The sequence below is a fragment of the Mya arenaria genome, chromosome 12, assembly GCF_026914265.1.
Source record: "Mya arenaria isolate MELC-2E11 chromosome 12, ASM2691426v1".
Taxonomy (NCBI): domain Eukaryota; kingdom Metazoa; phylum Mollusca; class Bivalvia; order Myida; family Myidae; genus Mya; species Mya arenaria.
The window spans coordinates 53,097,094-53,123,624 of NC_069133.1; the positions used below are offsets into that span (position 1 = coordinate 53,097,094).

At 34.8% G+C, this 26,531-nt stretch overlaps 1 protein-coding gene across 3 annotated transcripts; it reads left to right on the forward strand.

Moving 5' to 3' along the window:
* Window positions 1-200: 200 nt before the first annotated feature.
* LOC128211961 (uncharacterized) lies at window positions 201-25,952 on the forward strand. Of its 3 annotated transcripts, XM_052917132.1 has the most exons (19): window positions 201-287; window positions 4,642-4,749; window positions 6,375-6,500; window positions 7,115-7,234; window positions 8,043-8,227; window positions 8,635-8,752; window positions 9,931-10,323; window positions 10,832-10,966; window positions 11,109-11,218; window positions 12,721-12,826; window positions 13,693-13,743; window positions 14,414-14,648; window positions 15,031-15,242; window positions 15,913-16,011; window positions 16,709-16,792; window positions 20,444-20,482; window positions 21,211-21,288; window positions 22,282-22,304; window positions 23,151-23,274. In XM_052917132.1, the coding sequence occupies exons 2-19, from the start codon at window positions 4,659-4,661 to the stop codon at window positions 23,151-23,153; spliced, it is 2,208 nt and encodes a 735-aa protein (XP_052773092.1). In that variant the 5' UTR covers window positions 201-287; window positions 4,642-4,658; the 3' UTR covers window positions 23,154-23,274. The 3 variants fall into 3 exon arrangements, with proteins under 3 accessions (XP_052773092.1, XP_052773089.1, XP_052773090.1); XM_052917129.1 differs by lacking the exon at window positions 22,282-22,304 and having other exon boundaries at window positions 23,151-25,952; XM_052917130.1 differs by lacking the exon at window positions 22,282-22,304 and having other exon boundaries at window positions 14,417-14,648; window positions 23,151-25,952.
* Window positions 25,953-26,531: the final 579 nt, after the last annotated feature.

A 26,531-nucleotide genomic window follows, 5' to 3' on the forward strand; every position in this document is an offset into this window, starting at 1 on the left:
ACTGTTTACAATTCAACATTATAGTAGAGTGGTTTTAAATGTTTAGAAAGTTTCATCAAATGACACAATACCGGCTGAGAGTAACTGTAATTGCTTTCGTTTATTCTTTGTTTTGACGTCTACTCTGTACATCAAGCGTCTGGTATAGCCTGGGTACCTGCCCTTACCATTTCATAGTGGTCGGTTGTGTTGAGAACGCTGGGAACCAGACAAGCGTCTGGTTGACCAAGAAAAAAATATTGCTTTATTTTGGAATCCCAAACAATAGGAAGAGCGCGAGTTTTTGGGTAAATTTAATTGTTGAAAGCCCATTTTCTCGACAAATATTTACTATATATGATAAATTATCCTTAAACTGATTTGCCCACAGAACTGTCATGTTTTCATTTGTTGATAGCAAAAAATGCAAACTCTTGCTAGAACAAGAGAAAATGAATCCGCATACTTTTGTGATACATGATGGAGTAGGCATTGTGGAGATAATCTTATTCTTACCTTTATGTGTGAAATATCATGTAGTTATTATATGAAGTACACTTAAGACAGCCCTACAAATCATCCCGACCTTGTTGATCAGGGATAGTCTCCTGTAAATGTAGGGTTGGGTATAAAAGACTGGCCGGGCCAGATCAACGGAAATCTCTGTAACGATTTGAAAAAGAAAGTGGTATAAAAGACTGGCCAATCTGAAGGGTGTATTAAAAAAAAATTAAAAGTTCAAATTTGACAAAACCAAAAAGTTAGCCAGTTTCTTACTATTTGCTGTTGATTCCCATATCAAAATACTCTAAATTAGAATATTTTACTTGGTTATGTCCCTGCATGGCGTAAGGTGTCTGCGAACGTTTGTGTTCATTAGATGTGGATTATGCCACATTCTTTGTGTGTAATGCCACATTCTTTGTTTATCAAAAGGCAGTGGATTATGTAAAAAGGTATTCCTTATTGATTAGCTTGTGTGTCGGTCCGTCATGGTTGATTAAGAATAAGCCTATAAAGTTTTCTCTTTTTCAAGGGAGATCACTGAAAAGAAGATATTTTAGAGAAAAAAATAGCACCGAAGTCCTACTTTAAAAATTATACCTTAACAGCTACTGCTACAAGACCTCCATCTTACGTAACTTCCGTACTCTCTTCCATTACACTTCATACATACCCTCGGAAAATAGACTGACAAGGCAGGGGAGACAACTATTTTTCCAATGCAATTGCATGTTACAATTAAATACTCTTCAATTACCCTGTCAAGTTCAATTCGTGCTTTCACCAGAATATTTTATCTAGGGGAAAACATCAGTATCAGTGTCTTTGCATATATGTGAGAAAGGTGGTTAAACTTGAACTTAGACAAATGAAAGACCTGATGGATGAGGGCAAAGACTGTCCAAAATCCAGGATATCCAAATATGATACATGTTACCTCATTCCTCGACACTGGAAACAATGTAGCTTAGGCGGTCATGAAACTTGCGAGCACCTGGAAAATGATCTAGCTGTAGATGATTCTGAAGAAGAAAGACTGGCTGTTCAAACTATTATCGATAACAAGGGGACAGGAATCAGCTTTTTCCAGACTCATTCTTTTTGTATTTGAGTGTACAACTTTTCAGACGGAACATGGTGATGGGTATCGGGACAAAATATCAAGTTGCCTGAGCATGAGTTACCTGAGCAATTTAAGACGAATGGCAGGGATAAGAAGGAGTTTGGCATTCAATAGACATTGTCAGCCTGGTTTAAACGCTCGTGTAAAACAAGTTTCAATTTTCTCTGTGAAAGTGACCAGGCGAAATAATTAGCAGCATGTTTAGAATCAATAAATTATTGACAGTAAACTTTTTTGGAAGAAATTTAATTGTAAAATGTTACTACTAACAATCCCCCTCTTTCCTTTTAGAACGATTACAATAATGTTGAGATAAATTTGTGAAAAATATCCATGTTAGATTGTTCAATATCATTTAAGAGTTTGACAGTACCCTCAAATGATGTATGTGTATTGATTCTTCTTCTTTGTGCTTTAGCCAAAGGCCAGAAGAGCTTTTGCAATGGTAATGTGTACGTCGTATGTGCGTCAGTGCGTGCATCAGTGCGTCTGTAAACAATTGCTTGTGAACACGATACAGTCTTCAGTTTTGATTGTATCGCGATGAAACTTGTACAGTATTTAGATATCCATCAGAGCTCGGTTCTTTTCAAAACCCAGCCAGATCCGCCCATGCATGCCTAGATTATGGGCCTTGAAAGTATAAAAAAATGCTACTTTTTTATTTTTAAAGCTACAGAAATGAAATTTTGACCATGAGTACAGTTTTGAAAGCAAATATTTTGTTTCCTCAGATGACCTTTACTTGACACATATAAAATAGTTCATGCAACTAATCTGCTTACAACACTTTCTGTCCTCAGATGTTGAATGTGCAACGTTTTCAGCTAACCCAAACACAAAACGTGAACTATATGTTTGTTGCCTATTACCCATACATACATGCTCTGGAATGAAAAAGAGCCATTCCTAATGGGCCTCTTGTTTATCAGTTGCCTACATGTAACAGTACAATGCTTTGAATATTGAAATAAATCTGGTACAAACTTTAAATGACCTCACAATTTTTTTTTTCTATTGTTTTCTTATCGTAATGTGAACTTCTCAATCATATTTACTTTTCTAGTTAGATTTAAAGTCATACTCATGTGTCAGTGAAAACTTCTGTTGAATCGCCGCAGTTTAAGTAAATATTATTAGCATTGATATCATATTTTGCGAGTATAGTTAACATGTTTACTTTACTTATTATAACTCATAAGTGTGTTGTGTAACATACAATTGTTGCTATGTTAGCGAGAGACATACACTTACACTATGTGAGCACTATTTGAATTCATTAAAAAATTCATAATTATTTCCTAAATTTTTTTAAAAGTAATTCCCACTGAATAATTTATTGCATCAAAGGTGTTAGAAATATTCTAGCACTCGTGAACCTTTTATAAAGGGTTTCTTTCTCTCAGAAACTTAAATTGAATCAAAGACCAGTGGTCATAAGTTTGCACTTATATTTGCGCAGACCATCATAGTATTCATTGTTTACTTATGGAACATACCGTAAATGACTGGGTATTAGACGCACTTTTTTCCCTCAGATTTTGATGCAATAAAAATGCCTGCGTATAATACCCAGTAACAATTTTTTGAACTTTTTTTCTGAGGTCAATTTCAAGCCGAGAGTTTGTTTAGATTTATGTAGAAAGGGATGTTACTCGCGTCATATTGATCGAGTATATACGGGTTAAAACGGCAGTTGAAGATCGGGATACGGTATATCGTAAGACGTTTATAATTTCAACAAAAATATTTTTCGATTAAAGTTACCGTAATTCACCTAATTTAATTAATAATTTATTTTGCGTACATAATTTTCGGACACCCAAAGGACATCAATCATAACTTTCATAGTTACCAAGTCTCACAGACGAAGATTATTGATTTTTATCTTTACAATGCCTGGCTAGATTACCTAACCGTATACACCACTGTGACAATTTAATTAGTTACTACCCATCCTAAACGATTTATTGCCTGTTGAAAAGGAAGTGTGATATATTTATTTGAGGATTAAACAAACAACAAGGGCAATCAAGGGATTAAAAAAACATCGACATGGCATGTTTGTAAAACGATCTGCCAATAAGCTTTCAAACTTGTACCACACTTATAGACTATATGAAGCAATAATGGTACAGTTATACATTAATCCTGCATAGCAATGTCCATGCTCTCCACGAGATCCTCGTGGGTATAACTGTAAGTTATGTGACGTCACACAGTGTGACTCTTTGATCTGAAGCCGATAGAATGTGTTTATTCAGTTCAGTGCATGTATAAAATGGTGTTTTAATTAACTTCAAGAAGGATTTACACTTATAGGCGTAATAAATAAGTTTATGACCATTGATTACTACGGATAAATTAATAAGTGGTAAAAAGCAAACATGAAGAAAAAAGGCAGGTTAAACAAACATGTAAATAAAATGTAAAAATGATAATTTTCTATGTATTCGGAGAGCGAAAAAAATAATTAATTTATAGTGTCCGAACTCTTGTGAATTACGGTATTCAATATTATTTTGAAAAATAAATTGAATTAAACAGTAATCAAACTTACATATAAAAAAGCAAAGTTGGGCACTGTCAAAATATTTTTTGCATAACATAACTGCATTCTCGACAGTATGGTTGTATGGTTTTAAAGATAACCATCGCCATTTTCACGAAAAAAATTTTTTTTTGTCACTGTCAACAAACATGGTGGCTGAAAATGCCGGACGATTTTGACATTTTTTGTATGCGTCTTTTAACCAAAAACATAGATTAAAAGTTTTTTTCTCGGATTTTTCACAGATTTTTTTCCCTGCGTCTAATACCCCCTATCGTCTTATACCCAGTCATTTACGGTAATGATGCAACATATTTATTTTTAATTTTAATAACTAGTGCTTTATTTTTTAGACTTTTTTCATTGTATTCATATCAATACAATGAGATTTGCAGAATTTTTGAAATATTCTTCAAGCTCTGATTACAATATTTATCATGATTTATTTTCATAGATAAAAATACTTTATAATGATATTTTACAGATATGCACTGACTGACAATGAAAAGTCAGGAAGTTGGAGACACCTGCATTGAAGCACCACAGGAAACAGTGAAAAGGAGTAACTGGATGTCGAAAAGAACAAAATCTGGTAATGGCAAAAAATATGATAAGAGCAGTAGTATCTTTAACACGTTTCAATATGAGCCCGTTTATTAGTTTATCTCTTTAAAACCATTTTGTGGTCTAGAAAGCCATTATTAGCAAAGATTAATTTAAATTTTCACACTGGAATTTGGGAAGTCTCTGATGCATTTGCTTATATATTAACTTCCTTACTGTCACACTAGTGAATTTCTGTTAGCCATCTAAGAAATGTCTGGATCTTGAAAAGATTTGGTTTGTTTAGAACTGACAGACTATTATTCACTATGTTGCTGTTGTGGTTGGAGAAAATGGTTTCTCCCTCATAATTATTAGCTCGACTATTAGAAGAGTAGGTGGGCTATACTACTGGGTACTCGCCCCAGAGTCCGGTTCAAGTTTTAGGGCAAGTTGGGATTTTCACTTATAAGTCCAATACCTTTCATTCAATTGAGTTAATACTTCACACAGTTGTTCAGGGCCATCACATGATGAGGTTAGATAACTCCATACTATTCTTTACACAGATTATGGCCCCTGATTGACTATGAAACTTGGGTTAAAGTTTTAGGGCAGGTAGGGATATTTATAAATAACTTCTATACCCTTTGTTCAATTGACTTAATACTTCACACAGTTGTTCAGGACCATCACACAATGAGGTTACATTACTCCATACAATCCATATTATCCTTAATACAATATATGGCCCCTGATTGACTTAGGTTAAAGTTTTAGGACAGGTTAAAGTTTTAGGGCAAGTTGGGAAAATGAGCTTAGATAACTCCATATTATTTTTTATGCAAATTATGGCCCCTGATTGACTATGGAACTAATAGGTTAAAATTTTAGGGCAGGTTGGGATATTTATTAATAACTTCTATACCCTTCATTCAATTGACTTAATACTTTACACAATTGTTCAGGACCATCACCCAATTAGGTTACATAACTCCATATCTTTAATACAAGTTATGGCCCCTGATTGACTTAGGTTAAAGTTTTAGGTACGTAAAAGTTAAGGGCTAGTTGGGATTTTAATAAAAAAACTTCTTTACCTTTCATTAAATGCACTTAATAAAATTCAAAATTATTTAAGATCATCTTACAAGAAATATAACTCCATTTTAACCCTAAATACAAATTATGTCCCTTGAATATATATACTTTTTTTTTTTAAATTTCTTTTGAAAGGCACATTTTTACATTCTTAACCAGTTTTTTACCAAGGGAAAACAAGGAGGGCTATACTATGGCCCTTGATTTTTTTTGATTTTTTTTGATTTTTTTTTAAATTTCTTTTGAAAGGCATATTTGTATATTCTTTACCACATTTTCATAATGGGAAATCAAGTTATTTGAATGACTTGTGTCATTTTTCGGGTGGTGGGAGGGCAGCATCAAAGTCACCTTATGTATTGAATAATTTTAGTTAGGTTTGACATAAATAGACCAAACTTGGTAATATTACATTGTAATTGTATTCACTTCCATGTCAAAGCGGCGAAGTCGAGCGCGCTGTCTTACGACGGCTCTTGTTGTATTCACTTCTAAGTCAAAGTGGCGAAGTCGAGCGCGCTGTCTTACAACAGCTCTTGTTTATATAACTTGCATGGTTGGTTTACCATTAAGGTTCCCGCGGAATGCCTGCCAGTCCAGCTAGTCCCGTCTGTAGTGAACTATCTCCAGGACCCAGTCCCAGTGAGCCGAGTGTCGGACATATTGTTACCATGGTGAACACGACAACCAGTGATATAGGTATGGTGCAGAGTTTTATAATGGTTAAGATAAAGTATATGGCTGTGTCATTGTTATATATATTATTAATAATTGTCCTTTTTGGAATTGACACATCCACAAGCAAGGTTTTGACCAGGTTTTAAGAATGGCAGCATGCTTTAGTAAAGGGACAACGGTCTCCATTAGGGCAGAGGTGTGCTACGTAAAAGGACAGGGTGCAGCACCTTTCTTTAATTCATTAGATAAAACCCTGATCATTATATCTGTATTGATGGACTCAGTGTTCTTAAAAAGAAAAGGCTGCCAGCCACACAGACATTTCAATGGCAATAAGACTGGTTCAAATTTTGAAAAATAGGTGAATTTAAAGTAGAATAAGAAGTAGCTGGTCTATTTCTTTACTATTTGAGATAGTTCAACTAATACTTATTGAGAACCCTGTCAGGAATGATAATTTTAAGTACATTGCAACCATGCATAAAGAATCCTATTAATTGTTGTTTTTGTTACTGTCATTGTGTCATTTTTGTGAATGAACCAAGATTACTATGTGGTGTTGAGCTTATTAGCCATCACCTTCTGGTAAGTCCTTCACATTAAATAAATATGGGTAGTCTTCTTGATTGTTTTAGATGAGAATGAAAACACCAGCTTTACAGAGATAAAGGAACGTACATGTAGCCGACCTGCCTCCAGGAATGGAGTTTTTAACTGCACAGCATCGAGAGCAGAACTTGAGGACTCGTACCAGGGTATTGACCTTTTCCTTCTTTTTTATGCTACATTAATTTGAATACCTACATTAGTGATGTTACTTTTGTGTGCATGAAAATTTTAGGTGTACTAAAAATTATGTTAAGAATGAGTTCTTATTAAAATTGTTGCTAAAATAATTCAATAAAATAAAAACCAGACTGATGATATCATCTTATATCACACAAGGATGTCATCGTCTATTTAAAGTATGTTCAAGGTATTCAATGAAACATATTGGTAACATATTAAATTGCTACATGCTGTGCATCTTGTGGGAATTGAAATCACGATGTTTGCTCAGGCAGACACTGTTCCATCACTAAGAATAGATAGCTCCATAGCTCAGCAATATAGGTGCTGTTATATACTGGAATACTTAGTTATCTATATGTCAGAGTTAGCACAGTGGTAGGCGCAGGCTTCTTACCAAGGCATATTGGGTTGGATACCCAGCCTGGATGTACGTGAGTTGTGTTTGTGGTCACCAAGCTGGATAAGTGAGTTCACAAGGCCACTCTCACAAGCAATAATGTGCCAATGAGAGTGACTAAACACATGTTAATTTACCGGTAAATGTCTTTATACCTGATAAAATATATAAAGTTTTAACTGAACTTTGTCAGGGTTTGACTCTGAAGGGAGTCTGAGACTTGGCACAGTGTATTATTATTTTGTGAGTGTCTGAAAAGTTCAAAACTGTTTTAAATATTTATCCCTCTTTTTGATTTTTTTTTAATCCTTGATTTTGACTCAGACTCCTCAAGTGGGTAACACAGCATGTATTTGACCTCTTGTGTCTTGCAGACATGGACAAGATCAGACTGGTCTTGCTGTATGCGTGGATTAAGGAAGAGATGTCTAAGACAGCTGCTAAGAGTGTAGCAGGGCGCCTGTACCAAATGAACCCCAGACAGATAGCGCATTTGGACCTCGAGAGTATATGTCATTGTTCATGGAGACGGGACGCTGTTGAACTGCTGCTGAAAAAGGTACATGTTCATGCTGGCATTGTTTATGTTTGGTAGAAAGATAGTGTTACTTGACTTCAAGTGTGTCTTGCAGCATTCATTGTTAACATTCGGAAAACCTTTAATTCCTTCTGGAGATGGGATGCTCCCCAATCTTTTGCTTAAAATAGTACATGTACATACGTAAGTTAACAGTTTAATTGTTGGTAAATATTATATCTGGCCTCTTTGCCCATGAACAAAGATGCCCTCTTGATTTCTGTAAAATGTTTAAAACCGCACAAAGTTTGCCAATACTATAAAGTCGTGAAAAAAGGATCATGCAAAACAAAATTCAGCATTTGAGGCTTGTTACACATAAGTCTTCCTTAAAATTTACACCTGTGCCGTTTTTTTGAATTTATTAACAGATGAACTTTTCATTCTAGGTGTTGATGGGACCTCCGCAGATTTATATGACTTTTCTGATATGTTTGAGGGAAGAAGAGGAAACATGTATAGCTGACAAACTCAGTCAGTGTGAGCCAACACAACTTCAAATACAGGGTAATAAGCTTGAAGATGTACATAGGGCATGTTTATGAAGAGTCTCTAATCTGAATTCAGACTTTCATTCAAAACTTACATTGTACAATGTAAAGGTACTTACTCATGGTTTGTAAAACGGCTTCTTTTTTACAAAATAAAGCGTGACAAATCATTAGGATTGATACATGTTAAAATTATGATACTGACAGCTGGAACCATTCAGCAAATTTTGATAATTGTTTAAATATCGTCTTTGAAGACCGAAATTTTCTAGTGTATTCATTGGAGGGCAAGAAGGATAGGTGTCAGTCGCTAACCAGTGTGCGAAATTAGCCGTTTTATCCTGGTAGCCAATTGGGCTACAGACTTTGAGATTTCAGTAGCCTAATCCAGATTTCCGTAGCCCAACAGTTTACAAAAAACATGTGACAAATTTATGAGTACTTAATATGATTTTAGACAAGGAATAATATAAAAACTGTTCAGTATCTTATTTTATTCAGTTATAGCTAGAAATATTGGGTGGTCCTGTCAATCTGTGTTGCCAGTGGGTGGGGGAGGCTGGTTGTGGAACAGTGTGTGTACTTGTGTGTGTGGGAGGGGGATTCTATCAACTTTTATTGCAAGGGGTTGGGATGTTAATGTAGTGGTGGGAGTGTGGGGGTGGAGGTCCTGTCAACATATGCTGCTTGTTGTTTTAGGAACAGGATTTTACTAACATCTTTTTCACATTTTTCGGTAACTACATGGTTTAATTGAAGAATCAGTAGAAGACAGTTTGAAATTGAAATATGATTTCTGCCGAAATAAATATTTTCAAGCAGTTAAGTATTGCCGTCAAGGGAGATCACTGCATCAGCAAACATCCATACAGTTTTCTATGGAAAATCCCGAGGTGCTCCGAATGCTTATACGAAAGTCAGTGAACAGTGTCGAAGTAAACATTGACCTGACAATTTATTTATCAACAAGCCTGATGATTTTATCGCCAGTCGGGCTATCATAATTATTTTTTTGGGCGCCTCGGGCAATCGGGCTACTGTTAATTTCGCACACTGCCGCTCACTCATGGGTTAAAGTGCTACATAGAAAATGTTCTCTCTACACACTAAGACAGACTTTTTAGAGTGCTTGACATGAGCTTTTAGTATTCTACAATTCAGATCAAATTTAAGGACATGTATTTTCTATTTCAGTGTTCCATGAGCTACAGTTGTACTCACTTCGCAGGGGACCTAGGCTGAGGTATGACCAAAGCCCAATGCAGCTTACAGACAGCGATGTACAAACGCTGCTCCATTTCCTTAACACACGTAGCACCATTGACACATTAAATGATCACTTCCTCTCTAAACTTTTATTCAGCATCCGAGAACACAACAATATTGTGAACACTTCAATGGACAGTGAAAAACGAGTAAAAGAGTTGATAGACACTATTAAATTGTGTGCAGAAAAGGCATTTGTAGATTTTTGTGAGATTTGTAAGCTTATTGAGATGGAGCATGTTCTCAGTAAACTGGAGAAGAGAGTGCCGAGTAGTTTGGCCTGTAAACAGCGTCAGAAGAGAAAGTCTACACCATCCACAGGTGAGTAGAAGTCAGGCAGAGCTTTTGGTAAGATGCTTAAAAACCTAAAAAAATTTGTGAAAAACGCATTTTTGGCATGAAAAACACAAAAATGATCTTGATGATCATTAAGTGTGACCACAGTAGTTTGATTGGAATAAACTCAAGCTTTGGTGTCATATGACCTGTGAAAAAATTAGTGACATTTGTCCTAAAAGATTCAATTCTTTCTTCAGATTTATCAAAGGGATTACTTCTACCAACGATCTAGCAAACAATACCAATTACTACAGTTTACTGCCAGAAAATCAGATATTATAAGGCATTACGAGATTTTCTGATATTGTAACTGCAGTATGTCATAGTTTTTTATGCTAGATCTTTGATAGGTATGAAGCCTTTAATAAATCTGAAGAAAAATTAAATCTTTTATGTTTATAATACAGCAATATTTCATATGATTGAGTGTGAGTAATAGCATGTTATCATTATTCTAATTGTAAAGACTTAAGACATTCTGTATTCTTAGACACAAAACCAGAAGGCGCACAGCAATCATTGACAACTGCCAAACGTCAGTGTTTCAGCTCGAAAGACGAACTACGCATGGTTTCCTCCCTACAGAGGTCAGCCAGTCAAGTACAAGAAGCTCTAGACCCTCTAGGTTTGTTTGTTTATACATGTATGACAATACAAAACTAGTTCTATTAAAAAATCGCATGAATCACCTTTTTAATGTCTGAAAAGAGAACTAATATGAAAGAAGTATGTTGGGAGATCTACAGTGCCACATATTTTATTGCCAGGCCTGGCGCTTGAGACAATCAACAAGGGTTCCATTGTACTTCAACTGCGACTAATCAAGCCAGACTCCCTGTGGAAACTGCGGGAAAATTGCAGGACCGGAAAGATCAAGGTGAGATATTCTGGAATTGTTATTTAAAATTATTCATTGTTAAGCTTTAAAGCAGCCAATCAACTTGAAGCAATAATAATAGATATCATGTGTGTCCTGTCAGGATTGGAAAATGTCACTGTAAGGTACCATGCATGGTCTGTAACTAAGCAGGCGTCATTAACAATTTTCAATTTGTTGTTGTAGAAATGACCTTGAAATGCAATTCTGCAGTAATGGCCCTTTTCAATTTAGAATTTGCCAAGATTTTGTGTCCCGACGATAACTTATGACATGTACAATGGATTTAAATAATTTTTGGTGCAAGTGTTTAAAACCTTAAAATACAGATAAAATTCAACTTGGTTACAATCAACCATGTTTGATGGAGTTATGTCCTCCTTTTAAAGAAAAAGTTTTTAGGATGTTCGGTTTTGCAGTGGTTAGCACCTCACTTAACACCAGGGCGTCCGGTGTTTGATTCCTAGTGTGGGCACATGTCATTTTGGTTTCTGTCCAACAAATGGGACAAATGGGTTTCATCTGAGTACTTCGGATTACAGCACAACACAAAACCACACTCATGCGTATCATTGTGCTAATGAGAGTGATTTATATAATATTGTTATTGCAATCATTGTCAAGTAATACAGTTTTAACAAAATCCTGTGTCCAGGTTGCCATGTGGGGTATTTGTCACTTATTTGACAGCTCTTGTTATAATTCTTGCAAAAATATTATATATTCAATCCCACTGTTTTGAAATGTCATAATTTATTCTATTTAATATACAGTAAAATTGGTGTTGCTTTGTGGGGTGTTATAATTTTCCAATGAAGGTGCCTGTCCTGTATGCAAGAATATATATAACCATGTGAACTATATTCACTTGTAGGCATATTCTGCTGCATGTTTGATGGGGCTTGAGCAATAATGTATTTGTTCCTTCCAATTACAGAGAGAATAACAGAAAAGCAATAGCTCTTTATGTTTCATCAGTGGTATGAAATCTGTATTAACCCTTACCATGCTGCAATGTTGTAAGTGAAGATGAGCGCTCACTGCTGAGTTGGTTTGAGTAAATGTTTAATATGATACCCATTAAGTTTAAAAGGTTATCATTTATATGATCCTTGTTTTACAACTTTCGTACTTTCAGACAGTGATGTTGAAATATTAAAGTTTTAATTATGCTGTCAATAATTGAAAGTGATTCATTGGTAACCTTGGCAACACATTCTTGTCTCAAATATTTTCCTTTTATTTTGCAAATGATAATAATTTTCCAGTAAAACATATAACCCACGGGAGGAAGGCAATTATTTAAAAAGTATATAGGCGAGTGTCTTTTTTCGCCAATTTGGGCCCCACAAGGGTAAATTTGCTTCTGGAAGGGGTGGCATAATTTAAAAGTGCCTTCCCCCCGGGGTTTATATATTTAAGTGGAATAGCCGTAACAAGTTAATGTTGATATATGAAATCTATCCAATTTAAGTATTCTTGAGAATAATGAATATTCACAGGACATAATACCGGTGGTATACAGTAAGGAGGCAGACGTCCTACAGCAGGGGGAGTACAGACTGAAGTTCACCATCTATGTCCTACCAAACCCTCCCGACTCTTCAGGTAATTTTGCATTACTTTGATCTCAATATTCAATAAACAATTATCTTAATCTTGTGGGTTACATTCTTAGAAGTCAGTTAATATGTCTGTGGTACAGAAATTGAAGGTGCTGAACACTTCCTTTTCAGATGTAGTAGTTTTACTATAAAAAGGCGTCAGTTATTTCTACAAACTTGAGGCAATATCACCCACTGAATGCCCATAAATTACTAAACGGCTATAGTAATCTGAATGACGAACAGATAACATACATTTTCCAAAGAGTGCATACATATATGGTTGCATATAAAAGATTTAAGACTGTTGAAGTTCAGAAGCGATGCCTGTCTACCATTTTTCTTGTAGTATTTGCCCACAAGGACTTGGCGACAATAGATTTGTTTACATATATGTTTTCTCTTCCTATCTTTCTCCCTCTCTTTCTTCCATTAGCTTATCTCTTAAGTCAAACTGGTACTAATTTGGAACCTAAAATTTATTATTGACTTGAAATGTTATTTATTAATTCACATGCAAATTGATTTTGTCATAACTTTTCAATCTTAACGATAGTGTGACTGATTGCGGGGAGGGCCATTTTCAAATGTTGTTAGAACTTATGTCCAAGCCCAATTGTATAATAATATCATTGGTTGGAATTATTTATATCACATGTTTAAATTACATATAATAAATATGATTAAACTAAATCAAATTGTCTGCTTTAAATGTTTTCTTTTCTGGTGATTTTATGTTCTTAGTTAAAAGTTGACACATGCATACATGTATTATAGCCTGTTGGTAATCAATTTTATTGCAGTTTTTTGGTTGAATTAATAACCTCTGAAGATGGTGTAAAATGCATGCTACTTTATTTCCTTTTTCAGCTGAGAAAAAAGTCATGTTTCATCTTGAAACAGATAAAGAAGATGTGAAAGGTATGAATTCAGATTTATTAACTTAGGTATCAGTTACATGTTCATACATACAAACAATATTAGTATCTGCCATGGCCACTCGTGAGAGATAGGTTCATCCTTAGCCAAGCGCAGGGTGTTTTGCAGAAACAAGGTTTACAAAGTTTCTGCAGAACACCCTGGGATGAACATATCTTACACAAGCAGCCATGGTTCAGGCTTTTTCTCCCACCTCAGTAAAACAAAATAAAATTAAAATGTATTGTTTTGCTGGAACTCTTTCGTGTGTAGTGAAAATAATTAGCGTATAGATATGTGATAATTTGTGGTAGTCATTGATATGCGCGCAGTGATTCAAAATGTGTTAATAGTCAAATTGTTCTTTTAATAGTTGTGAGGAGAGTGCAGCATTATTTCTTGAATGCAGCATGAAACCTTTTTTAGGTGCCATTTGAAGCGATAATTGATATATGTTGGATTTTAAATATTGCCACAAGACAAGGTTTCCATGTTGCGACAATCTATTCTTTCATTCAGCCTTTATCAAGAACAAAAGCACTATTTTTACACTAGGGCAGTGTGTTGTGTTACATGTTTATTTTTACTATCATTCCTTTTTTGAACAGAAAATATTCTTGTTAAATGTAAGTATTACGCTGATCTTGAACCATGTTTGTTTTTAAATTACTAGCAGATCAAGCAAGCCATGGAAAGAAAGCCCCTCCCACAGATCACAATGACAACCCACTAGAAGAGCATATGAGCCTCCTTTGTGAAGAGCTGGAAATTTCCAAGCCTCTACTTGACCTGTTGAAGAAGAAGAAGCTTGTTGAAGACGACATTAAAGAGCAGATCAATAAAAATAGTGGTCGCAAAAATAAGATAAAATACCTCCTGAAGAAACTCAGCAGTGATGGAAAGTTGGGGTAAGTTTGTGATCATTGGACACTGGGTTTTAATCTGATTGGAAATGAAGCTTTATAATATATACAAAAATAAAGTCATACTAAACAAGGGTAAAGGAATTGATGGTGGAAAAATTATTGACAACAACTACTTAACCTCAGACCATAATTTGAATTATTTCCCTTTTATAGTTCTTTTTCTAAATTAAATGCACAATTTTAAAAGAAGATATTTAATATTATGAATGAAATTATAAATAGTTCAGTGCTTGATTTTTCATTCTCCATTTTGAAAGTTTGGACATTGTCTGTATAAAATTATATTTTTGACTGAGTTTGTAAGTGTTGTATTATTTGCTGTGTTTTTGTTTTCAATTTATAAATAATTATAAACTTTCTACAGGTACTCTGTGTTAAAGGAATTTATAAAGGAAGAGAATGAAGACCTGTACAAGGAGTTACTTACCCGGGAAACAGTGAATGTCATTGACAACAAGATGGACACGGCTGCCAAGGTAACGAAGAACCCTACCCAGGTGCCTGGGCGACACAGAAGTATGCATCAAAAACAAGTTTTCTTCACTGGCACAGTCGTCCTAAAGGTGAATAAGAAAGGTGAGAGACTGATGGGAAGTATTTAAACTAATGGATTTCAATCACAAATGTAACAAGGTGTTCTATATATGTAGTGGCATTTATACTATCTTGCTATGAAGGTAGATTTTATAGTGAATTGGTAGGGCTTTGGCTGCAGAACTAGGTTGTTTGTTAAGTCCCCACCAGATGTACGCAGCAGTTTGCGTTCTTCTTTTACATTTTTATTGAGTGTTTTTTTCTTTGTTTGCCTTAAAGGGTCTCGTACATATTTTTTTTATGACGAAATAAAGTGTGGCAAACCAAGATACTAACAGCTAAATATCATCTTTGAAGACCATGGTTTTGAAGAGAGTTAGTGACAGGATTCAACAACTTGTTGTAGCGTGATTGGTTGATTGACATTATCATGTGATGTTATCAATGTATTCTTAAATTGTCAAAATACATCGTGGCCAAGTGGTTAAGACATTGGTTTGATCGTTTCCTAATTTTTCTTTTCCCACTAAAACCAAAATATTTTTTATGCTTTAATTTAGGGACACCCAACTATATACTATTTAAATAATTGCCTCCCGCTGTGGTTTATATGTTCCCTTCAATATACCAGCCTTTACAGTGGGTTGTGATGCAATGGATACGTTTCAAGTTCTTTCAATGAACTCATGTGGTACAATTGCATGTTTTTCAGGGGTAAAGTCCTCAAGCGGCAAGCAGGATGCCTCCAATGCTGAGGTAGAGATCACCTGTCCAGAGATTATTGACCCAACCTGCCACTTCTCTGGTGAAGGTGCAACTTGCGCATTTTTCATTTAAACAGGCAACCAGCCCTTGCAAGGCTCTTTTCAATTCCACTTTTCTCCTTCAGAAGCTTATCCCCCGTATTAAAACTAGAACAACTCTTAAAAGATAATTTCTTTATTTTTCTTCCTGGGAGGGGTTGGAATCTCTACTGGAATAGTCCTTAGGTAGTTAACTGAATTTGAGGGAGCCAATTAATGAAATTAAGCATTTTGCAGACCAACCAACTCAAATCTGCAAGTTAAAATAAAGGCTGCTTCTTTTTCCTATCTCATAAAAGAAATTAATTGGCTATAATTTCTGATAGCCCATATCAAAAAACCTGGTTTCTTCACATTGCGGCCTTTCTAGTTTAAGTTTAGATTGAATTAATTTCCTTGAAACTAATATTTAAACTTCAATTTACACATGTATCTAGTACAGTTAAGTAGTATAATATAGCACTGCAGAAGACCTTTGATCAAATACAATTAAGGTAAATACATCTGTCTTTGGACACCAAAAACCATGTCAGTCAGTCAGTCAGTCAGTCTGTCCTATGGATTCACCTTGCAGCATCAGGATTTGATTTTCCCCTGTGGGAATTGAGATAGAACTCTGATGCTCAAAGAGTGGGGAAAATTGCTAGGACTTTATTTTGAAGTGAAAATGTTTGAAACCAACCTACCAGTTCTTTGTATCTACAGATGTAGACTGTGGGTCAGAGGGCATCACCATGGTGATAGAGGAGGATATGAGTCTGGTCGGCGGGGACAAACAGCCAATGAGAGGTATACATGCCACTGTATCTGTTTTCATTATATGTTCTTTCTTGAAAATAATATTTTTGTACCTGAAAATGAATTAATGTTCAGTATAAAAATAAATCATAACTAGCTATTTTAAAGCTTTTTTGCTGAGATTTTACTCAGATCGTTTGTTGTTTAAACTCTTTGGTGCTTTGCTTCCATAAACATACATGTTACAATGTGAAATACTTGTATACACTCGTATACATGTACCAGTATGAAGCACAGGGGTTTCTCTCGAAAAAAAAAAATCTTATATATCTATATAATATATATAAGAATTTTTCGAGAGAGAAACCCCTGTGGTATGAATCACTCATATACATGTATCAGTATGAAGCATTCATATACATGTACCAGTATGAAACAGTCGTATACATGTACCAGTATGAAACACTCGTATACATGTACCAGTATGAAGCACTCGTATACATGTACCAGTATGAAGCACTCGTATACATGTACCAGTATGAAGCACTCGTATACATGTACCAGTATGAAGCACTCGTATACATGTACCAGTATGAAGCACTCGTATACATGTACCAGTATGAAGCACTCGTATACATGTACCAGTATGAAGCACTCGTATACATGTACCAGTATGAAGCACTCGTATACATGTACCAGTATGAAACACTCGTATACATGTACCAGTATGAAACACTCGTATACATGTACCAGTATGAAACAGTCGTATACATGTACCAGTATGAAACACTCGTATACATGTACCAGTATGAAGCACTCGTATACATGTACCAGTATGAAGCACTGGTATACATGTACCAGTATGAAGCACTCGTATACATGTACCAGTATGAAGCACTGATATACATGTACCAGTATGAAGCACTCGTATACATGTACCAGTATGAAGCACTCGTATACATGTACCAGTATGAAGCACTCGTATACATGTACCAGTATGAAGCACTCGTATACATGTACCAGTATGAAGCACTCGTATACATGTACCAGTATGAAGCACTCGTATACATGTACCAGTATGAAGCACTCATATACATGTACCAGTAACAAGCACTCGTATACATGTACCAGTAACAAGCACTCGTATACATGTACCAGTATGAAGCACTCGTATACATGTACCAGTATGAAGCACTGGTATACATGTACCAGTATGAAGCACTCGTATACATGTACCAGTATGAAGCACTCGTATACATGTACCAGTATGAAGCACTCGTATACATGTACCAGTATGAAACACTCGTATACATGTACCAGTATGAAGCACTCGTATACATGTACCAGTATGAAGCACTCGTATACATGTACCAGTATGAAGCACTCGTATACATGTACCAGTATGAAGCACTCGTATACATGTACCAGTATGAAGCACTCGTATACATGTACCAGTATGAAGCACTCGTATACATGTACCAGTATGAAGCACTCGTATACATGTACCAGTATGAAGCACTCGTATACATGTACCAGTATGAAGCACTCGTATACATGTACCAGTAACAAGCACTCGTATACATGTACCAGTATGAAGCACTCGTATACATGTACCAGTATGAAGCACTCGTATACATGTACCAGTATGAAGCACTCGTATACATGTACCAGTATGAAGCACTCGTATACATGTACCAGTATGAAGCACTCGTATACATGTACCAGTATGAAGCACTCGTATACATGTACCAGTATGAAGCACTCGTATACATGTACCAGTATGAAGCACTCGTATACATGTACCAGTATGAAGCACTCGTATACATGTACCAGTATGAAGCACTCGTATACATGTACCAGTATGAAGCACTCGTATACATGTACCAGTATGAAACACTCGTATACATGTACCAGTATGAAGCACTCATCTACATGTACCAGTATGAAGCACTCGTATACATGTACCAGTATGAAGCACTCATCTACATGTACCAGTATGAAGCACTCGTATACATGTACCAGTATGAAGCACTCATCTACATGTACCAGTATGAAGCACTCGTATACATGTACCAGTATGAAGCACTCATCTACATGTACCAGTATGAAGCACTCGTATACATGTACCAGTATGAAGCACTCGTATACATGTACCAGTATGAAGCACTCGTATACATGTACCAGTATGAAACACTCGTATACATGTACCAGTATGAAGCACTCGTATACATGTACCAGTATGAAACACTCGTATACATGTACCAGTATGAAGCACTCGTATACATGTACCAGTATGAAACACTCGTATACATGTACCAGTATGAAGCACTCATCTACATGTACCAGTATGAAACACTCGTATACATGTACCAGTATGAAGCACTCATCTACATGTACCAGTATGAAGCACTCGTATACATGTACCAGTATGAAGCACTCATCTACATGTACCAGTATGAAGCACTCATCTACATGTACCAGTATGAAGCACTCATCTACATGTACCAGTATGAAGCACTCATCTACATGTACCAGTATGAAGCACTCATCTACATGTACCAGTATGAAGCACTCATCTACATGTACCAGTATGAAGCACTCATCTACATGTACCAGTATGAAACACTCGTATACATGTACCAGTATGAAGCACTCGTATACATGTACCAGTATGAAGCACTCATCTACATGTACCAGTATGAAGCACTCGTATACATGTACCAGTATGAAGCACTCATCTACATGTACCAGTATGAAGCACTCGTATACATGTACCAGTATGAAGCACTCATCTACATGTACCAGTATGAAGCACTCGTATACATGTACCAGTATGAAGCACTCATCTACATGTACCAGTATGAAGCACTCATCTACATGTACCAGTATGAAGCACTCATCTACATGTACCAGTATGAAGCACTCGTATACATGTACCAGTATGAAGCACTCATCTACATGTACCAGTATGAAGCACTCGTATACATGTACCAGTATGGAGCACTCATCTACATGTACCAGCTTGTATACTTGTACCGGTATGAAACACTCTTATACATGTACCAATGTGAAATACTTGTATACTTGTACCGGTATGAAACACTCTTATACATGTACCAATGTGAAATACTTGTATACTTGTACCAGTATGAAACACTCTTATACATGTACCAATGTGAAATACTTGTATACTTGTAACGGTATGAAACACTCTTATACATGTACTAGTGTAAAAAAACTCATATTTATGTACCAGTGTGAAATTGACGTAAAAAACGATTAGAATTGACAATAAAATTAATATTAAACAAAACAAAATTGTCAAGTTGCTTCAGAATCCAAGTGGTTTATTAATCTGAAAAATAGTGTGGTTTTAGTTACCTCAATATGTTTTTACCATTTACAAGTAGGCTGTAACAGTATTTGACTTTGTCATTTACAAGTACCGGTAGGCTGTAACAGTATTTGACTTTGTCATTTACAAGTACCGGTAGGCTGTAACAGTATTTGACTTTGTCATTTACAAGTACCGGTAGGCTGTAACAGTATTTGACTTTGTCATTTACAAGTACCGGTAGGCTGTAACAGTATTTGACTTTGTCATTTACAAGTACCGGTAGGCTGTAACAGTATTTGACTTTGTCATTTACAAGTACCGGTAGGCTGTAACAGTATTTGACTTTGTCATGTTTGTGTTTTCAGAAGTGCTGGTTGGAAAACGAAAGACTAAGAAGACTTCAGGTAGCTTTGACTTATTTCATGAATGTTATTTCGTGAAAGAATTTTTTTGCTTGTTTTTGTTTTTCAAAGAAAAAAGAAGTGTGGCTGCGTTGTTGGGATTAGTGGCATCCTCATTAAAAAATCAGATTGGTCATAACTAAAAAGATCAGGATTTTCACATGACCTTAGTATCCATGTTGACAGTGACATTCGGTACATATGTACCCAGGCCCATAGCTCTGGCTTAAGTAATCATCTCTCATAGAGACAAAATGTTTAGTGAGAAAGTCATTATTTTGAATAATGTGCTTTTCTGCTTTCAGTATCAGTTAAACCAGATTTTCAATAGTGACCAATAACTTAGGAATCTGTACACATCGTAATATAATGTAAGGTAGCCAATGTCACAAATTGAAGTTAAAGAAATTGTGTTGCTAAAAGTATTCATTTATAGTAAGGATAATGACTTATGTGTTGTTGTTATTTTATAATCTTCAAATATATCTGTCACTACATGGTGTTATATTTATTGGTTTATTTTGTTTTTGTGGCGTTGAAATAACAAAAGCCTGCAAGCTCTGTGCTGGTTGATTTTTTTCTGAGCGAGTTCAAAATCAGAACGTAATATATAGTTCCTAAGTTCCTAAGTGTAGGATTAATGTGAGAGTTTGTGCTTGTTGATCTAGTAGTCTAGTCACAAGGAGTGTTCTGTCACTTTTCATATATTGCCTATACATGTTTACACTCAGGTCAGGATAAGAAGAGAGCTCACAGCCTGGAGGAGACGGAATCATCGGAAACTGATGGGGATGGGGAGAAAATAGACTGTAAGTAGTAGACCATGCAATTACATGGTTAAATTGGTGTTCACTCATTACAGTTATCAACCTCAGAATTGCCATACATTCTGCCCCTCCCACAGTTTTATTTCATAAGTTCATCTAAGTTTTTTTTCAAGGAATAAAGTGGAGGAACTGTTCTTGTCAATGCTACAGTGTTGGCGCATGCATCAGGTCGCTGTCATGCAAACACTTGAACCTTGGTAGTTCCCCAAAAAAACTTAAAGGTACTGGTATTGTCATTAAACTTGGTTCAAATGTTCCACTATGACAATATTCACATGTATATAAAATCCATTATATGTGGCGTTATAACAATTGTAGAGTTATGGCCCTTGATAGACTAATGAAAACAGATGAGCATGTGCACCCATTTGCTGAGGTTTTCTTTGAACCCATGAATTCATAGTGGTCTGATTCATGAAATCTAGCACTCTGCACTATTGTATAAATAGATTTTCAATTACTTTTAAAGGGACTAGACACCAGATTGTCCCAAAATCAGTAAATGCATTATTTTCCAAAGAAAGTCCAGAATTGTCAATACGAGCTGGTATTGGGAGGGTAATACATCACTTTACATGATTAAAATAATACTTTGTCGCTGTCTCAGCTGAGTTTACCCTTTTAAAAATAGCGCAAAACGGTTTCCCAGTTTATTGTGCATAAATTTCGCATGTGGAACTCACGTGATTAGTACAGATACATATAGGTACTGATGCTATTTTTAAATTGAATGGTGTTTACATGGTAGACAAACCCAATAAATTTCGAATTTAAAAAAATAAGTTTGACAATTTTCTTTTTTTCGTGCAGTTATATCGTCTGGTGTCTAGTCCCTTTAAGGACAAAATGCCGTTGATTGAAACAAATATATCATAGATATGCAGATTGCACCTAAGTAATGAAAAAGCAGTGTGTGGATTATATTTCTAGACTTTACATTTAGCATCATTTACATGAAGATTTGTTTTCTTTCAGATGAAAAAATACTTGATGATCTGGTACATACTTTCACTTGTTTGATGTTTTTGATTAGTGTTTATTTGTTACTAACTTTATTTTTGTTAAAAATAAACCATGTTTCAGCTCATTATGTCTTTTTTGAGCATATTATATGAAAAACACAGTAATGTACACCAGTTTAAGACGTTTTAGTATTTTTGTGAAGGGCTTTACTTGTATACAGCAGAAGTGGTCTATTTTCGTTAGACTAGAGTGTTTTACAAATACATTATAATGGTGTTTCAGTTTTTTTCTGCTGGTTCTATGCTTACCATAAATTAATGTGACACAAGTTACACAACCATATCTATGTTCAACTCACAAAAGCACATCATTTTACTGAAATAGCCCTTTGAAAACTCTATTACACACCTGGTATTAAAAGTAGAAAATGGTAAATAGTAATACTGCAACATTTTTAATTATTTCATTTAGAATAAGCAGGAAGCAGGGCCACATCATTTACATCATCCAGTCATAATTTTTGGTTTTAATGACGATATCATACATAATCATGTACTTGTCAGAAATAGATATAAAAAATTTTAAGGTACAGGTAGGTCAGATTATGTTCAATGCATGCATTATCAATGGGCGTTTGACAGAAAATTGTAAAATCACAAATGAATAAAATTTCAAATGGATAATCAGCAAATCTCAGAAATACCGGGAGATTTGAAATTTAATTTGTTAATCTAAATACGCCTGGAGTAATATTTCCAGCCAAACTTGTTGCTTTAAAATATATCTCATTATAACCAAGATGAAACAATACGCTCATTCATAAGATGGTCCAATTTTGTATCTATTCTTCAATGTTCAACATTACCTGTTTTGTTTTTCAGTGAATGAGGAAACAGAAAAGAAACCAGAGGGTAGCCCAGACGAAGGTGACGATTGTGATGAGAGTGTTGAGAGCCAGTGTTCTTCAGATAAAGCCAAAAAACACACTTAAAATTTGATAGTCGGCATTCATTTAGATTTCAGTAGCATTATGGGGCACACAGCTATAAAAGATGATGATAATTGATAGTTGATATGTAATGTACATTTTTTACACCACCTAAATCATACAACTTTGTAGATCATTAAAGTTGAAATGCTGATTCATTCACTAAATTTGAATCAATGTGTGTGTGAGTGTTGTGTTTTCTTGCATACAGAACTCTTCCAAAAACCATTGATTTTCATTTTTCCTGAGTAGTAGTTTTGTGCCCCTTATGTTAAGTCAGTTTTAGATCTCCACAATTTTGTGTTCCTCTCTTTTACTTGTATTTTATTTCAATAGTTGTTATCCGGAATCTCTTCACGGGGTTTCCTAGGAATCAAAGCATGCGTACCCATTAAAATAAACTCTTCCATAAATATGTTTTCACTGTTTGACTTAACAAGATTTAAACCATGCAGCAACTTAAAAATACTGTGCCAGTTGAAAGTTTAACATATTTATTTTAAACAAAATATTGATATCTTGCAGTCGTGAAAATAATAGTTGTCCAATATCACTGAATATTTTCCATGTAAAGGATTGAACTTTTATTTAACATTAACTAGTATGGAATGACATGTGCCTACATTTCTAAAAATCATATAAAAAAAACAATTCTAGGATAAATCTATTTACCTCTTTTTTTCTGTGATAATTCATGTTCATGTTATCAGCTAATCTTCCATTCTCCCATATTTATCATTTGTTTTATGTTCGTTTAGCAACATGTCAAACTAAATAACAGGTTTCAATATTAGTTTGTATTTCATACTCATGTTTTCTAGTACTTTGATGTCATATCACTCATATAATTATGTGTTTTGAATTTGGGGTGTTGTAATTGAAACGTTTTGTTTAAACATGTATGTGAAAAATTTACACTTAAAATGATTTTTTTTCTCATATATTTTATTGTAAAAACATCTGAACAATCTTCTTGATCTTGATATCAATGCAATTGCTTTCTTTCATCACTGATTTGTTATTTGACTTTTCTGAAGATGTATTTCCTAAGAGAAACACATTTAAAAAATGTACAATAATTTGTTAACTAAATCTTTGTGTCTTTCAAAATCTATGTTACACCAATAAAATGAAAGACACAGCTAGCGATATGATAAAGTTGATTCTACAAAAAGTTGATGATTTTGAAGTAGAAAATGAATCTGTGTTGTACGTACTGCCCTGTATATTTGTGATAATTGTTTTGCTTGTTGTTTATTCTCTTAAAGAAGTATATTAATGATAAGTTTTCATTGTCTAGCTTTGAATGTTGTTAGTAATGTTTAACTCGGTGTGAATAGTTGCTGTTTTATGGTTTGTGAATTCTGAAAAGTTACTTCAAGAATTGTGTGAAAAATGTATTGGTGATTTCTTGCACACTTTAATACTGCTGATTGTTTTAGTTTCGCGAGGGGCATTTTTTATGCTATGCTTTTTTTTCTCAATTACACAAGATTTTAAAATTCAAAACACCATTATTTAATCATTGGAAACAAACTATTAAATGTTACATACTTTGCTTGGATTAAAATTAGGGACCAATGCATGAAAATTCATGGAAATTAAATTCGCAAACTTAAGACCATCTATAGTATATACATATGTATGTTAACTGTATGTAAATTTAGGGGTAGGGAGCACTGTGGAGGCATTTGTTTAATTTTGAGTATAAGTAAACATTTCCCATAGTATTCTTTATTCATATTGGAAGGAATTCTCATTATATATCATTACTAAAAACTTCAAAGCCATTCCTGAATTTGAGTACTAGAATTGACATGTTATGTACAAAATCAAGAGAAAAATGGTGATCAATATGTAATTTAAGAAATGTGTAATGATGGACATTACATGCAGAATGCTACATGAATTTTCAGAAACTCCTGTATCAAATCATCTTGGTTTTCTTGAAGCAAACTTACACATTTTTTATAAGATTTTGAGTTGAATGGTTTCCTTGTACAGTATGTTTAGATTATTGGTCAGTGGCAAACATTTTATTATATTTTTTTATTTTATTTTATATGAAGATTTTTTATTACATAAAATTGTTGCTTTAGGAATAAATGTGCCAGTTGGATGAGATTGGTCTAGTAGTATATGTGACTGCCTCTCGCCCCAACCAGCTCAACCAGGGGAACCTTTTTGCCTCCCTAAATGGACTCCAGTTCTGGTTTCGACCCTATAGGTAATAGACTTGAGTTTGAATTAATAAGCTATCACCTGTCATAATCAAGCCAAAAAGTGTTTGTAACATGTTACAGGTAATCCTACTACAAGCATGTATGCAGTGTTACATGCATGCAATGTTTCATATCTTTAATACAGTCTCAACTAATACATTATTGTATTTTGACTTTGATAAGGTATTTTCATCATAATCATATTTTACAATGAGGGCCATTAGTTAAGAATTTATTCATATAAATACTGTCTGTATTACCAAGCTTTGTAATTTTTAACATTTCTTGGAACCATTTACATTGTATGATTGTTTCTCATTTTATCATGAGATGTTAAAACCAGGAAATGAAAAATGAACTTTGTGTGAACAGGGGATTTTTAGCGATGTTTGTGTTCTACAGACACATACACTCATGTGTTTATGTTTTATTGATCTACGCACTGTTGTTTGCAAATAAATGTTTAAAAAATGTTTCAATTTCTTTAATTCGAAAAGTAGACAAATCATGAAAGTGTGTTGGTAAATGTATTTGTACCCAGTAAAACATTGTATGCATCATAATCCTGGGAGAATGTCTGCGAGTGGTTGGCAGCAATGTTTGATTTATATAACAATGTTTTGGGGACCTGCTCAATGTTTCTGTCTAGGTTTAATTGTTCAAACATTTACAAATGTATTCATTTTGCTCAAAAGAAACTAGTACATGTTTATAGCATCTGACAACTTGGGGAGCAAATGAATATACACTCAAATGTTGGAATATGAACATGTAAAATAATGTTATTAAATGTCTGCAGACTTATATTTGATCTGACTCACTGTACGTGCCTTACACAAAAATGGGACATTCTCAGATTATGTGACTGACACATGAAGGGCCAGCCCAGATGCAGACATTGAAACATTTTACCAGCACATGGTTGCATTATCCTATGGAATAACTAACAAACCTGAACGACATGATCTTGGCAAGTGGCTTTAGCGATTGGTCAGTTAAAACTCCCACCCCATTCTTTAGAGATATTATGTATTGTGTAACAGAAGATGGGC